At 35.0% G+C, this 13,571-nt stretch overlaps 1 protein-coding gene across 16 annotated transcripts in view; it reads right to left on the bottom strand.

Annotated features, from left to right (window-relative positions):
* Nucleotides 1–13,571, bottom strand: part of FIP1L1 (factor interacting with PAPOLA and CPSF1) — a 65,173-nt gene that overhangs the window by 15,392 nt on the left and 36,210 nt on the right. For 8 of the 16 annotated variants that reach the window (XM_061420183.1, XM_061420171.1, XM_061420172.1 and 5 more), the window contains 2 exons: nt 12,435–12,591; nt 403–429 (listed from right to left, as the gene is read on the bottom strand). In XM_061420183.1, coding sequence (XP_061276167.1) covers nt 403–429; nt 12,435–12,591 — 184 coding nt within the window. The remainder of the gene's footprint in view (nt 1–402; nt 430–12,434; nt 12,592–13,571) is intronic. The other 8 variants (XM_061420185.1, XM_061420187.1, XM_061420173.1 and 5 more) reach the window with 1 other exon arrangement.

Raw genomic sequence — 13,571 nt, 5'->3', positions numbered from 1 at the left:
TTATGTCAGGAGGGTAAAAACAATCAGAAACCATGATAAAATCAAGATAAAGGGAACTTTCTCTTCTCTTGCAGTCACTTCATCATATAAAAAATTCTTTGGTTTGAAAAAACAATTTTTGATAAAAATTTTCTTTTTAATCCTATACTGTTTTCAATAAATTGATATGGTAAGAATTTTTTCAGAATCTCTATTTCTACAGAAATGGGTAAGACAGGTATAAGAAAACTAAATATCTTAATCAAAACTGGAATGAAGCAAAGGCAGAGCTGAAAATAGGACCTTGAAATCCCAATAACCTATTTTATATTCTAACCACATCAACACCGTCCCTCCTGTAACTATAAGCTTGAAATTTCATGTTTATTAACAATGATGGAGAAAACATGAAAAAAGTTTTACCTGGAGGTGGTACAGTTATTGGAATACCTAAAAAACAAGTGATGAAATTTAATATAGTAACTGGATTTCAAAACCTGTTATGTACTTATGCCATCACGAAAGAAAACTTTGAAATAAAACCCCTCGCCTCATCGTCCTGGCTTATTCACTCAAAAGCAGCATTCTGTTTTCTTGCAGAGGACCAACAATTCGAGTATAATATCAGACTTCCTGATGAAAACCCAGTCTAACAACTTGATAACAAGATTTCCCCACTAATTGTAACCATGAACAAAGTGAGACGTTAGTTAAAAAAAGCACCTTTGTGCACACACAAATATCAAACTCCATGAAATTAACACTAAGCTTGATAATCAACATCTGATTTTGTTATTTTAACAGTATAATAGGCAAAGTGATAAGGGGCTCTTAAATACTGCAGGTAGTACAAGGTAACTCGGAAGATGATGGATATTCACTTTAGTAAAGCTATGAGGGATGTTCAAATATGGACATGAATTGTTTTTATTGGTGATAGGAGTGTGGAAAGGTTATTATTTCCCTTGACTTGTGGGAGTAGAGACAAGGGATATAGCCAATTCATATATTTACATCCCTAGGGCACGCTAAGATGAATGTAGCGGTTTACTTCAACAGAAGTCAGTAAATACTAATTTGAGTGACTCTCACTCACACACATTATAATCTTTAAAGGAATAAACTACATATAAACATTCTCAATTTACATTGGTCAAGAAAGTGAAAGTGTTACTCGCTCAGTCGTGTACGACTCTTTGCGACCCCATGGACTGCAGCCCACCAAGCTCCTCTGTCCATGGAATTCTCCAGGCAAGAATACTGGAATGGGTAGTGATTCCCTTTTCCAAGGGTTCTTCCTGACCCAGGGTTAGAACCTGGGTCTCCTGCATTGCAAGCAGATTCTTTATCATCTGAGCCACCAGGGACTCTTCAAATGCGCCCTTAAATCCTAATTTAAAATTTACGTGTCATGCAAATTATAATTTTCTTGTTTGAAGAAAAATGACATTTCTAAGTAGAAAAATTTCCAATATGAAAAATTTTTTCAAGAAAAACATTAAATCACAAAGAACTTCAACAAAGTCAGAATGCTTTACTAAATCCTATCTTTAAAAACTACATCAAAACTATTCCCAAAGAGGAAAAGTAACCTAAATTCATTAACTAAGTACATAGGAAAAAATAATGAAAAAAATTGCTTTCAAATGTTTGCTTGTCAATGGAAACATCTGCTAATAATTTAAAAATTTTCTACGTGTTTTACCAGATTAAGAGGTTTTATTCAAACAGAACTTAAGGAAATAAGGAGGCCTTAAAATGGAGAATGAAGCACCTTACTTAACCACCCATGCAATAAAAGGATATGGTAAACTCAAACCAACAAGACGAAAAAGATAAATAATGCAGCAGTCATGTTTCAAAAATCATTAGGCATCCACAAGTCTACTAAAATGAGCTACACTCCATGGTAATTCTCATACCTCGAGCTACCTCCCTGCTTCCTACATTACTAAACTAAAAGAATCCAGCAAAGAATACAAACTAACAAAAGTTCCAGACACCACACTAACTGGGAAATTAAGGAAGGCACAGTATATTAAATGCTCTTAATAGCTGCTATTACTTTATCTTCATTAGAAGATTACAGATTTTTTTAGAGAGTACTACTGAGCTTCACTATATGTCCCAGTTTTCACGTTTAAATACGTGACTATTTAATTCATGACCACTGTCCTAGGTATGGTAAGGTAACCATGCCGATTTCAGCAACCCACACTGTAATCCTAATAACTTTACCCAAGTAAATACATGAACAACATACATCACTTAAGCTAACTACAATGTGAACTCATATAAAATAACTAAGAGAATACTATTCAGCTCTCTCAACATTCAGTCTTCAAAAACATTTAAGTTACCAAACTTCCACAAAACATAAAAATAAAAGAATATAACCAAACTATTAAGTGTGCTATGAAGACAGTTAAAATTACAAACATTCTGCTTTTAATTTTTCTTACTACAGTAGTACCATAAGACAGATTCTTTTTAAAAATCAACTGAAAGGAATTAAGTACACAAAACTTATGCTACATAGATAGATATGGATGTCTTTCCAAACAATATCTACACATCAGAAAGTTGGCATAAGAACTAGAGAAGACCTTTTGCGTGAAACACATATCTCATCTAAGATAGCGTGAGACGTATATCTCACCTAAGATAATTCAAATCTTAATTTTGAATTAAAGTTCACTGAAACAGAACTTTAAAGTTGATGAAACACTGTACGATCCATTCTTTTGACAATTAGTAAATTTATTTAAAAAATGCTACTTAAAAAGTTTAATCTGTAATATAATGTTAGACCAACACAATTCTCATCTAGAAAATCACTATTTAGTATTTGACTTTTGTTAACAAGAGAGAACAGTAAAATGAAGGACAAAATTCACCTCAAAATTCCCTGTTTCTCCTGGCACTCCCAACTTTCCTGGTCAACACATGTGCTGCCCAGCCAACAGATTTGAAGTACACAAATTACGCATTGTGTTTCTGTATCCTTTATCTTTAAAATGAGTAGCAAATTACAGTAGTAAAAGGAAGATTTCTATTACTGGACAAAAGCTTTTGGAAAAGTTATATTCAAGTTCTAAAGGGAATGAATAGATGGGGTTTTGACACTTTAGCGACCATCAGAATTACTTCAAGAATTTGTTAAAATACAGATTGCTGGGCCCCTCCCCTGGAACTTCTGATTCAGTAGGTCTGGCATGAGGGAGAGAATCTGCATTCCAAACAAGGAGATAATGATGTTGCTAACCAGAGACCATATTTTGAGAATCACTGGATTTACATTCAAACTTCCCTGCAAATTGCACTGTGGAGCTACTCAAAATGTATAAATTCCATTTCAAATTTTTATTAAACAAAGCATGTGCCACTGTGATATAAAACAGTACAGCTATATGACAGCTTATACTGTCTGGCACCCTCAAAAGAAAGAAAATAGGATTTAACTTTTTCAGTATGTAATATGAACTTTTAAATGTAAAGAAGTGTAAGGGTGGGTGGGGGGACTGTTAGGGGGTTGAAGGAACTGGTACAAAGAAACAGAAAGGCAGCATGCCAGCAAAACATCAGGTCAAAAGGAATTCAACTATAAATTCACTATTTTTAAAATTCTCACACAAAAGTAATAGCTCTGTATTCAAGTTAAAAAATGGAATAAAAATTATCTCTGAACTCATTCTTAATGTATCCTATCATTATTTTACACAACTTAGGCAAAGAAAGAGTTCCATGATAGGAAGCCTCCAACTTGGCTTCCAATGATTCCTGCCTCCTGGTATGCATGTCTTTTTATACCTCTGATATTCATATCCTCTCCTTGAAGGTGGGCTAGATAATGATTTATTTCCAACAAATGAAATACAGCAAAAATGATGGAATGTTATTTCGATGACTAGGTTACAAAAGAGACTGACTTCTATTTTGCTGGTTTCTTCTGTTGTGTTCTCAGCATTCATGCTATGATGAAGCAAACTACCATGGTGGAGAGGAAGTGAATCTTTTTAACAAAGAAGTCAGTGAATCTGAACACGAATCTTTTCTTAGGAAGTCTTTGAGATGACCATCTCAAAGTCTGTGAAAGACCTTGAAGCAGAAGACCAGCTAAGCCGTCCCCACACTGCTAATCCACAATCACTGTTCAACAATAAACGTATGTTGTCTTAAACCATTGTGCTCTACAAAAGTAATCTGTCGTCGTGGATCAAGAGCTAACTAATATAGTAACCAGCTGTCAACTACCTACTATTTCTGTATTCAGTTCAAATGAAAGAAAGAAGCACACCAGAACAATGTAAACTATGCTTTCTACTTCTCACTTGGAAATTATAATCTTCATCAATACTAGTATGTTACAAACACCAAAAAGCTTAATCACTTGCCTTAAGTCTCACCAATTACTACTTTCAAGTCATCAAGCTCATAGGTAAATTCTGCACACACCAAAAAACTGAGTACAAAACATCAAGGTTTATAAAAATCTTTAAATATGACCTTCCACCACATGCTTTTCTATGTACCAGTGTTTTAAAGATTACATACACATACACATCATCTACAATCTATACTTAAAAAATATATGACGTAGAATACTTATAAACCTATAAAGTAAAACAATTAATTACAAGGTGCAACAAGGAACAGGAGTAATTTGAAAGAAAAAATTGTGTTAAAAGGCCCTATGAACACTTAAAGCATCAGAAATAGTTATCAGCATACTCTACACCTAAAAAGTAAAAAAGATAATTTTATATTAACTATAAAATTGGTGAATTATTTTATCTTTATTACAATCTCTCACTCTTTCAATTATAAAATAACCTAAAAGCCTACGGAAAACAAAAATTTTGTTAGACAAAAACATCTCAGATTAGAACTATCAATATTTTTACTTGTAAAGGAATTAAACTCTAAAGGCAAAATAACTAGAAGAGTAGCACGAATGAAAGCAAATATTAAGTCATAATTAAATTCTACAATATACAGCATCTATGCTTGTGAAGAAGACTCCTGAGAGTCCCTTGGACTGCAAGGAGATCAAACCAGTCAATCCTAAAGGAAATCAATGAATATTAAGGACTGCTGCTGAAGCTACAGTTCCAATACTCTGGCAACCTGGTGCCAAGAGCTGACTCACTGGAAAAGACTTTGATGCTGACAAAGATTGAAGGCAGAAAGGGAAGCAGAGGACAAGATAGCTGGGTGGCATCACCGACTCAGTGGTCATGAGTCTGAGCAAACTCTGGGAGATGGTGAAGGACAGGGAAGCCTGGTGTGCTGCAGTCCATGGGGTCGCAAAGAGGTGAACATGACTGAGCAACTGAACAACAAACACTGTATTAAAAATATAACTATTATAAAGGGAGCATCCACAGGGAGAAAAAGACATTCAAAAACCAACATCTTAAAGAAGCTTGTAATAGCTACTACTACTACTACTACTACTACTAAGTCACTTCAGTCGTGTCTGACTCTGTGCGACCCCATAGACGGCAGCCCACCAGGCTCCCGAGTCCCTGGGATTCTCCAGGCAAGAACACTGGAGTGGGTTGCCATTTCCTTCTCCAATGCATGAAAGTGAAAAGTGAAAGGGAAAGGGAAGTCGCTCAGTCGTGCCCGACTCTTAGCGACCCCATGGACTGCAGCCTACCAGGCTCCTCCGTCCATGGGATTTTCCAGGCAAGAGTGCTGGAGTGGGGTGCCATTGCCTTCTCCATTTTAATAGCTATTAAACTTAAATTGTGCTCATTACAATTAGCATTATACCCTATTTTGAGTTTACTGAAAACACTATAGACTATTGTATTTTTTTAATATAGAAAACTATAACAAAACAGAAAATGAGTACTTCTTTCAAAATTCAAGAAGTTATTTTTCAAAAGGTACTTCCGGAAACTACATTTTTAGTGCTTACATTTTTGGCAAATAGCATAGATTAACCTGCAGATTTGCTGCGTAAGACCAAAAATCTTGATGAAACTGTAAATCAGCTTAATGTTATACTTACAAAATAATTTCTCAAATAAAGGGACAAAATTATACTTCCTCAAGGGTGCAGATAATATTCACTGAATATAAGCCAAGCTTCTGCAAAGTAGCAGTTCTCAAAGTATTATCTGGAGCTTCCTTGGGGTGTCCCTAAGGCTCTTCTAAGAATTTGAAAGGTCAAAACTCCTTTCATAAAAATACTAGGATGTTATTTGCCATCTTCGTGTTCATTCTCTTACAAATGTACAATGAATTTTTCCAGAGGCTACATGACATGTGCAATCACAATTGATTTAATGCAAAAGCAAACAGGAGAATCCAGTTTTTTTGTATTATGCCACATGAGCAAAGAGATTTACAAGGTATAAAAGAAGGCCACTCTTTGCACTAAAATTTGTCATTCTGGAAGAATAATTTTTCATTAAAATGTTATCTTAGTGTGTAACTGGATTAGATATACATTAAAAATAATATTTAAATAAAATATCTTAATTTCTTGGGTTTAATTTCTAATAAAAAAATGAATATGTCACACATAAAGAAAAGCTCTTTGGGGTCTGCAGTAATTTTTAAGAGTATAAAGGGATCTGTGACCAAAAAGCTTAACAGCCACTGCACTAGAAACCAGACTGCTAACAGGAAAATAATCTAAAGACAATGAAAATCCTGAGGAAATACTGAAAACTTCGGAAGTAAACTGCTTTCAGCCCCATGTGTCATCACTAACTCAAATTCAAAATATTTAAGGAACAAGTAAGATTTTTAGGTTCATATAATTTGTAGTACTAGATGACTACTATGGAGAAGGAAATGGCAACCCACTCCAGTTCTTGCCTGGAGAATCCCAGGGACGGGGGAGCCTCGTGGCTGCCGTCTACGGGGTCACACAGAGTCTCAGACACGACTGAAGTGACTTAGCAGCAGATGACTACTAAGATGCTAATTGTCTTACCTACCTAACAAAAGTCTTCTAGGAAAAAAAATACTTTGCTCTAAAATGCAGAATTTTATACATTTTGAAATCTAGATAAAGAGCCTAAACCCTATGCATGCATGCATATATGCTAAGTTGCTTCAGTCATGTCTGACTGTGTGTGACCCTATGGACTATAGCCTGCCAGGCTCCTCTGTCCATGGAATTCTCCAGGCAAGAATACTGGAGTCAGTTGCCAGTCCCTTCTTCAGGGGATCTTCCCAACCCAGGGAACGAACCTGGGTCTCCTGCACTGCAGATTCTTTACTGTCTGAGCCTCTAGGGAAGCCCATTAAATTCTATATCCAACTTTAAAAGCAGAGATGACTTATCTATGGTCTGGGCTCCATCTCCGTAAAGCAGAGAGACTTATTCAACTTAGTAGAATTCTACTCATGTGCTAGATTTCAATTGTTTCCAAGACTTAACAATATTCACATGAGCCTTAACACTGATTAAGGTAACAAGACAGGAGTTAAACTGACTCTCCCTTCTCTTGTTCAACAAACTAAATTATATAAAAATGAACATAAAATATGACACTAAAAGTAAATTAACATTTAAAATCTAAATTAAAAATCTATCATAAAACATAATACAGTTTGATCAAAGTTTAAAAAACAGCCTATTTACAACTGTGCATTAAAACGTTATTAAAAAATAATAATATAAACCAGACACGGACAAATACTGTACGACTCCACTTATATAAGGCACCAAGAGTAGGCAAATTCAGAGAGACAGAAAGAAGCCACCAGAAGCTACAGTAGGGAGGAAGGTATTATGTTTAATGAATATATAGGCTTTGTTATGAATGATGGAAAAGTTTTTGGTATAGATAGGGGTGATGGTTATACAACACTGTGAATGTACTTAATGCCACTGAACTGTACAATTACAAATGGGTAAGATGATCAATATTATGTCATGTTATCACAAACACACACACCCACACAAAATCAACTGCTCTATATTATCAATCCTTCCAATTCTACAATTTTTCTTCCAACACACACGTATTTAAAAACTGGTTTAATCAGTAAACAGACTTCTTAACACAAATCAGGCAAACAGTAAAACCTCAATTACTATCGCTGTTTGGTCACTAGGTCGTGTCTGACTCTTTTCAACCCCATGGACTATAGCCTGCTAGGCTCACTCCATGGGGTTTCTGAGGCAAGAACACTGGAGTGGACTGACATTTTCTTCTCCAGGGATCTTCTCGATCCAGGAACTGAAGCTGAATCTCCTGAATTGACGGGCGGACTCTACTACTGAGCCACCTAGGAAGCCCAAAACTTCAATTAATTGAATTAAAGTCTGATTCCTACTTTTCACTCCCGAACTTCCTTAATCACAAATATATATGCATGCACTTTCAAAACAAGAAAAATTTTTTAAAGAGCTTTTAGGCCATGTTACCAGGGTGAATACAGATAGGTAATGATTAACTTCTTCATTTCAATGTAGTTGAATGAAACAGGCATTCAAGCAAAATTGCCTATGTTAGAATTCTGGTTCTGCTACTTTCTAGCTATTATGATTCCAGTTTTCTCATCTGTAAAATCAGAATAGTATCTACTTCAGATGGTGTTGAGAATCAAATTGAACTAAAACATGATATGTGTTCAGAACAGTGCTTTCAACAGTAGCATTCAATAAACATTAACTTTTATTTCTATTATTACTCAGTGAAAGTATGAAAGCACACTAATAATGTGTGTCTGAAAAAACTCATACAATAGAAAGTATTTTCTGGATTACTAAAAATAATAGATTTTCTGAAAATTAAGGAAGATCTTGAATAAGTTACAGTGTTTGTTTTCAAGCTACTATCAGTATGGTAGCAAGGAACCATATTACTTTTCCATTTAGAAAAGCTAATCCAGAAGTCATTAATTTAGGACCGAATGTCCCTTACATGTTTATTGTACTCGCCAATACAAAACCTCCTTTACTCTTTAGACAAATCTACTGTGGCCAGAAACATGACTTTGTCTGTTATAACAAGACTTCACATACGCTGTAGATGTGTGTTTGAGGGGGAGAGGAAACAACACATCTCTTTTCTGTTAACTATTTTACAGTGAAAGCTTCTTGAATGAAGCAGCTTCCCTGGTACCTCAGTGGGTAAAGAATTCGACTGTAATGCAAGATACCAGGATTCGATCCCTGGATCAGGGAGATCCCTTGGAGAAGAAAATGGCAACCCACTCCAGTATTCTTGCCTAGAAAATCCCGTGGACAGAGGAGCTTGGAAGGCTTCAGTCCATGAAAGTGAAAGTGACGGCGCTCAGTCATGTCCAACTCTTTCCGACCCCACGGACTGTAGCCCGCTAGGCTCCTCTGTCCATGGGATTTTCCAGGCAAGAATACTGGAGTGGGTTGCCATTTCCTTCTCCAGGAGATATTCCCAACCCAGGGATTGCACCCGGGTCTCGCACATTGTAGGCAGACGCTTTATGGTCTGAGCCACCAGGGAAGTCCTGGGGTTGCAAGAACTGGATACAATTTAGCAACTAAGCCACCACCACAAGTGTCTACTCATGCAACAAGCCACATCTGTAAACCTCCAAGAGTTGATCATAAATGTTACCCTCCACACCAGGGCATTTCTGAGTGAATAACAACAATTAAGCTGGGACAATAGGTTTAATAGGACTATTCCAGACAAATCTGGATTAACACCCCAAATTAAGGGCATAATACAACATTACTATATTTGTTCCACATCATATACAGCTCTACAGTCTTAAAAACTTAAACATTTGAAAGCTGATGTTAAAGCAGCCAACATTAGAATGTTTAAATTAATTCTCCAAAGATTTATTCCATTTTTTCTTTCAGTATTTCTGAAGGAGGCAAAAAGAAAACCCAAGGTTTCTCTAAGACAGAGTACTTTTAAAAGCAATACTTACGAAAAGACTGCTTGAGCCACAGCTTTCTTTCATTAGCCGCTTATGATTCTTAAGATGATCTAAATTATAGCAAACTCTACAGAATATGCTGTAATCATATGACTCTGTGGTAAATGGTAACTGCAAATGTGGCTTTAATCACTGCCTATATTCATCTGGTATATATATTAATGCAGCCATACTGCTGTTTAAAGCCAGTGCCCACTCTGACTGATAAGAGCCTGTGTGACTGTACCAATTGTCAATCTGAAAATTTCTTTGGTGTTACGGATACATAAATATGTTGCTAACTCAATTAGCTAACACATGTAGGGAATGTCAGGTATACACAGGATCTCTGTGATTGGCACTGCGAGGAAACACAGATGGAAATGGAGTGCTTATGCTCTCTCCAACAGCTCACAAGGAGTAATCCAGATAGCCTCAACTTAACAAATATTTGGTTTTAACATGAACTAGTATCTTTCCCTCACCATCACCCCTAGCAAATATACCAGTTAGACTATGACCACATGCACTGATCATCTTTTAGTCTCATTATTTCCATATTTTATCTTTCTCATAGGACAAAAGACCCATTATGAATCATTAAGTCTTCATTATTTTCTCTTTTTATTTAGTTAATTCTCACTATATCAAAGATCCCAACCAATATATACTGCTTAAATCAGCATTAGAATTCATCTGAATTTGTATTCCTTAAATGCTGACAGGATGACACGGAAAGGTAATATAAGGATAAGCATCAAAAGAAATCTGTACAGGTGTTAAAAATATGGAAAGCATGCAATTGCAAATTAACATTAAACAGCTTAAACAACAAAAAAATAATCAGTGGTACTCTACGGTATAATTCCATAGCTAATCTAAACATTTTAATAATAGATTTGTTATCCTTATAAACAGAGATTATATGGCAAAGAAATGAAATGATTTTTACCATTTTGAAAAAGTACACACATCCAGATAATGCCACTGCCTATCAATATCCTACAGAGCTTCTAAATATTCTTACACCAGTGAGGTATTTATTCCTTTGTTATTAACTTGTACCACTATTTTCTCTCACTTACTTTAATAACAAGTGTTGAAGAATACCTGGGGATATACTATATTAGGTAGTAAATAAGAAAATTCTTTTAAATCAACTTTAGTAATTAAATAAGATTACAAAGCAATTTAAAGACTATGACCATATGCACTGATCATCTTTTAGTCTCATTATTTCTACATTTTATCTTTCTCATAGGACAAAAGATCCATTTATGAATCACTAAGTCCTCATTACTTTCTCTTATCATTAGTTAATTCTCACCACATCAAAAATCTAATAACCACAGATTGAATCTTAACTTCTGAATGGTTTCAGTTTCAGAACAAGCAATTTATTGTCAGAACAAGAAATTCACTGAACTTGAGAAATAATGCAGTCTGGAGTAAGCAAGTCATACCTATCTAATCTTCTCTTTCTACTATTTTTGAGACAACAGATTCCCTAAAGCCAAAGTCATGTTTCATAATTTTCTTATCCTTTTTGGAAAGCAGAATCTCAGAAGGAAATCAAAGGTGCTGTGGTTGTGGGGCTGGTGCAATAGCTGAATTTTAGAGGAAAAGGATGAATATTACAAAGGATTATTCAGATCCCTTAAATGCCTCTGTACTCTAATCAGAACTGCCAACTCTTAAAGACAACTCTCTGGTAAAAGCAATGTGAGTGAGTGAACGTGGCTCTCTAGTATAAACTGATTTTATTAATAAAAAGCAACTTTTTACATATGTGGCACATGTAGTTCTGGTTAGGACCAGCAGCTAATTTTTAACCCTTATTACTGGAGCTCTCCCTAGGAAGAAAATAATTATCTCAATCTGGTTAGTTTCATTAAAAACCGGCTAAGGGTTATAAATATTAAAAGCCTATTGTGAATAAAATAACGAAGGCTATCAGACAAAAGTTGAAAGTATACAATTAGGGAATTATTTGTAAATTTTTTCCTACTACCACTGATCTAGCTTTTAATAAATAACCAAAAGTGGCTAAGAATATTATAAAAACTGACATTAATTTTCTGTCATGCTTAATAGGCCCCTGGCACCCAGAAACAGTCTCCAAAAAGGAAACCAGTATACAAAGAAAGACGACAACTGGACTTGAGATTTTCATTTCATTCTCTTCATAATTTTTTTTAACCTATGCAATTCTAAAAGTATCGTTAATTTTTTTTTTTTTCAAAACAAGGTAACATGACTCAATGTGAGTTTATACATACACAACCAGCAACTTTAATTTGGGGAATCACTATCATATTTTTAGAACACAGTTTTAGTCCACTTGTCTTTATTTTAGTACACTGCCTCTTTGCTTTGCTGAAATTGTTAAGACACATATACATCTGATTCAGTGTGAATCTATTGAAGATTGAGCATAAATTTCTTATTCTACTACTTTTAATGTAATGCAGTGAAGATTCTGTTTTCAAATATATACTTTAATTGTTAAGTTCAAAATTTCAAAACACTCATAGGCTATTTTTCTTTCAGAATCAAATGTCTTATTTACTATTTACCTGGTGGTGGAATCAGAGGTGGAGCAGTGCTGACAGTTGGAGGAGGTGGAAGAAATGGAGGAGGTGGAAGGTGAGTTGGAGGAGCTCCTGGAGGGAAAAATGGAGGTGGTTTGCTAAAATTGTTGTCTACTTCAGTAGCAGATCTTTCAGAAAGGACCTAAAATTATAGAGCACAGTTAAGTAAAAAGGTGAATAAATATTCTTATCTAAGAGTAAACGCAGTAAATGAATCTCATTTAATCTAAGAAATAAGTTTTATTCACATACACGTATTTTGGAGAAGTAGGACTAACTGTTCTATGCATGGGGTATGAGTGAACATTACACATATGTGAGTATACACTCAAACACACTTTTAAAAATGTTCATAGTCAAAGCCTAGGAAAAAGTGAATCATTACAAGTAAAATTCTTATGGAATAACTAAGAGATTTAATAACGTTGTAAGCAAGAGACAATTAAGTATTTCACAAATAAAATGTAATGAGTATTATCTTTGTTACTCAACCAAAGTTAAAGTATTCAAATTAAGGCATTATAATCATTAGTCACAGATATCAGAATTAAGAAACTAAGACGGCAGCAGAACCAGATATGCATTATACCAAAGCCTGTCATCTCAGGTTGCAAAGTAAGAGGTTGTACGGCATGCATCAAATAGAGTGCAAGTAACAGGCACTGGATATATAAAAAGCTTCTTCATCCGAGCCTTGGAACTTTAAGAACAAGGGTTTATACTCAATAGGTAAAAGTATTTACAAAATACCAATCTTTGTGAATAGGTAAGGGACAAGCATCAAACCCACAGGAGAGTGGCACCTAGAAATATGAATTTTTTACAAGATCCCTGACAGACTCTAATGTGCAAATGTGTTTGGGAAAAACAGAAAAAGCAGGCAACATAATGTTATATATTTATACTTTTCAAATCCTTGCTGGCTAAAGCATATCATTTGAACAGATAATCCTTCCTTTCATTAACTTTTCCTACATTTAAGTACAGTAATTTTTGTAAGGCTTATGTTGAAAAGCTATTTTTTAAAGTAGAAAGCAGAGTTATTTTAAGAATAAGCATGGCCTTTTAATTGTGGGGGAAAGAAAGAGGATTATCTTCCAGTTTAGGAATAATTTACCTTTA

Source organism: Bos javanicus, chromosome 6 (genome assembly GCF_032452875.1).
Source record: "Bos javanicus breed banteng chromosome 6, ARS-OSU_banteng_1.0, whole genome shotgun sequence".
Classification (NCBI taxonomy): Eukaryota; Metazoa; Chordata; class Mammalia; order Artiodactyla; family Bovidae; genus Bos; species Bos javanicus.
This window is presented reverse-complemented; position numbering and strand designations above follow the sequence as displayed.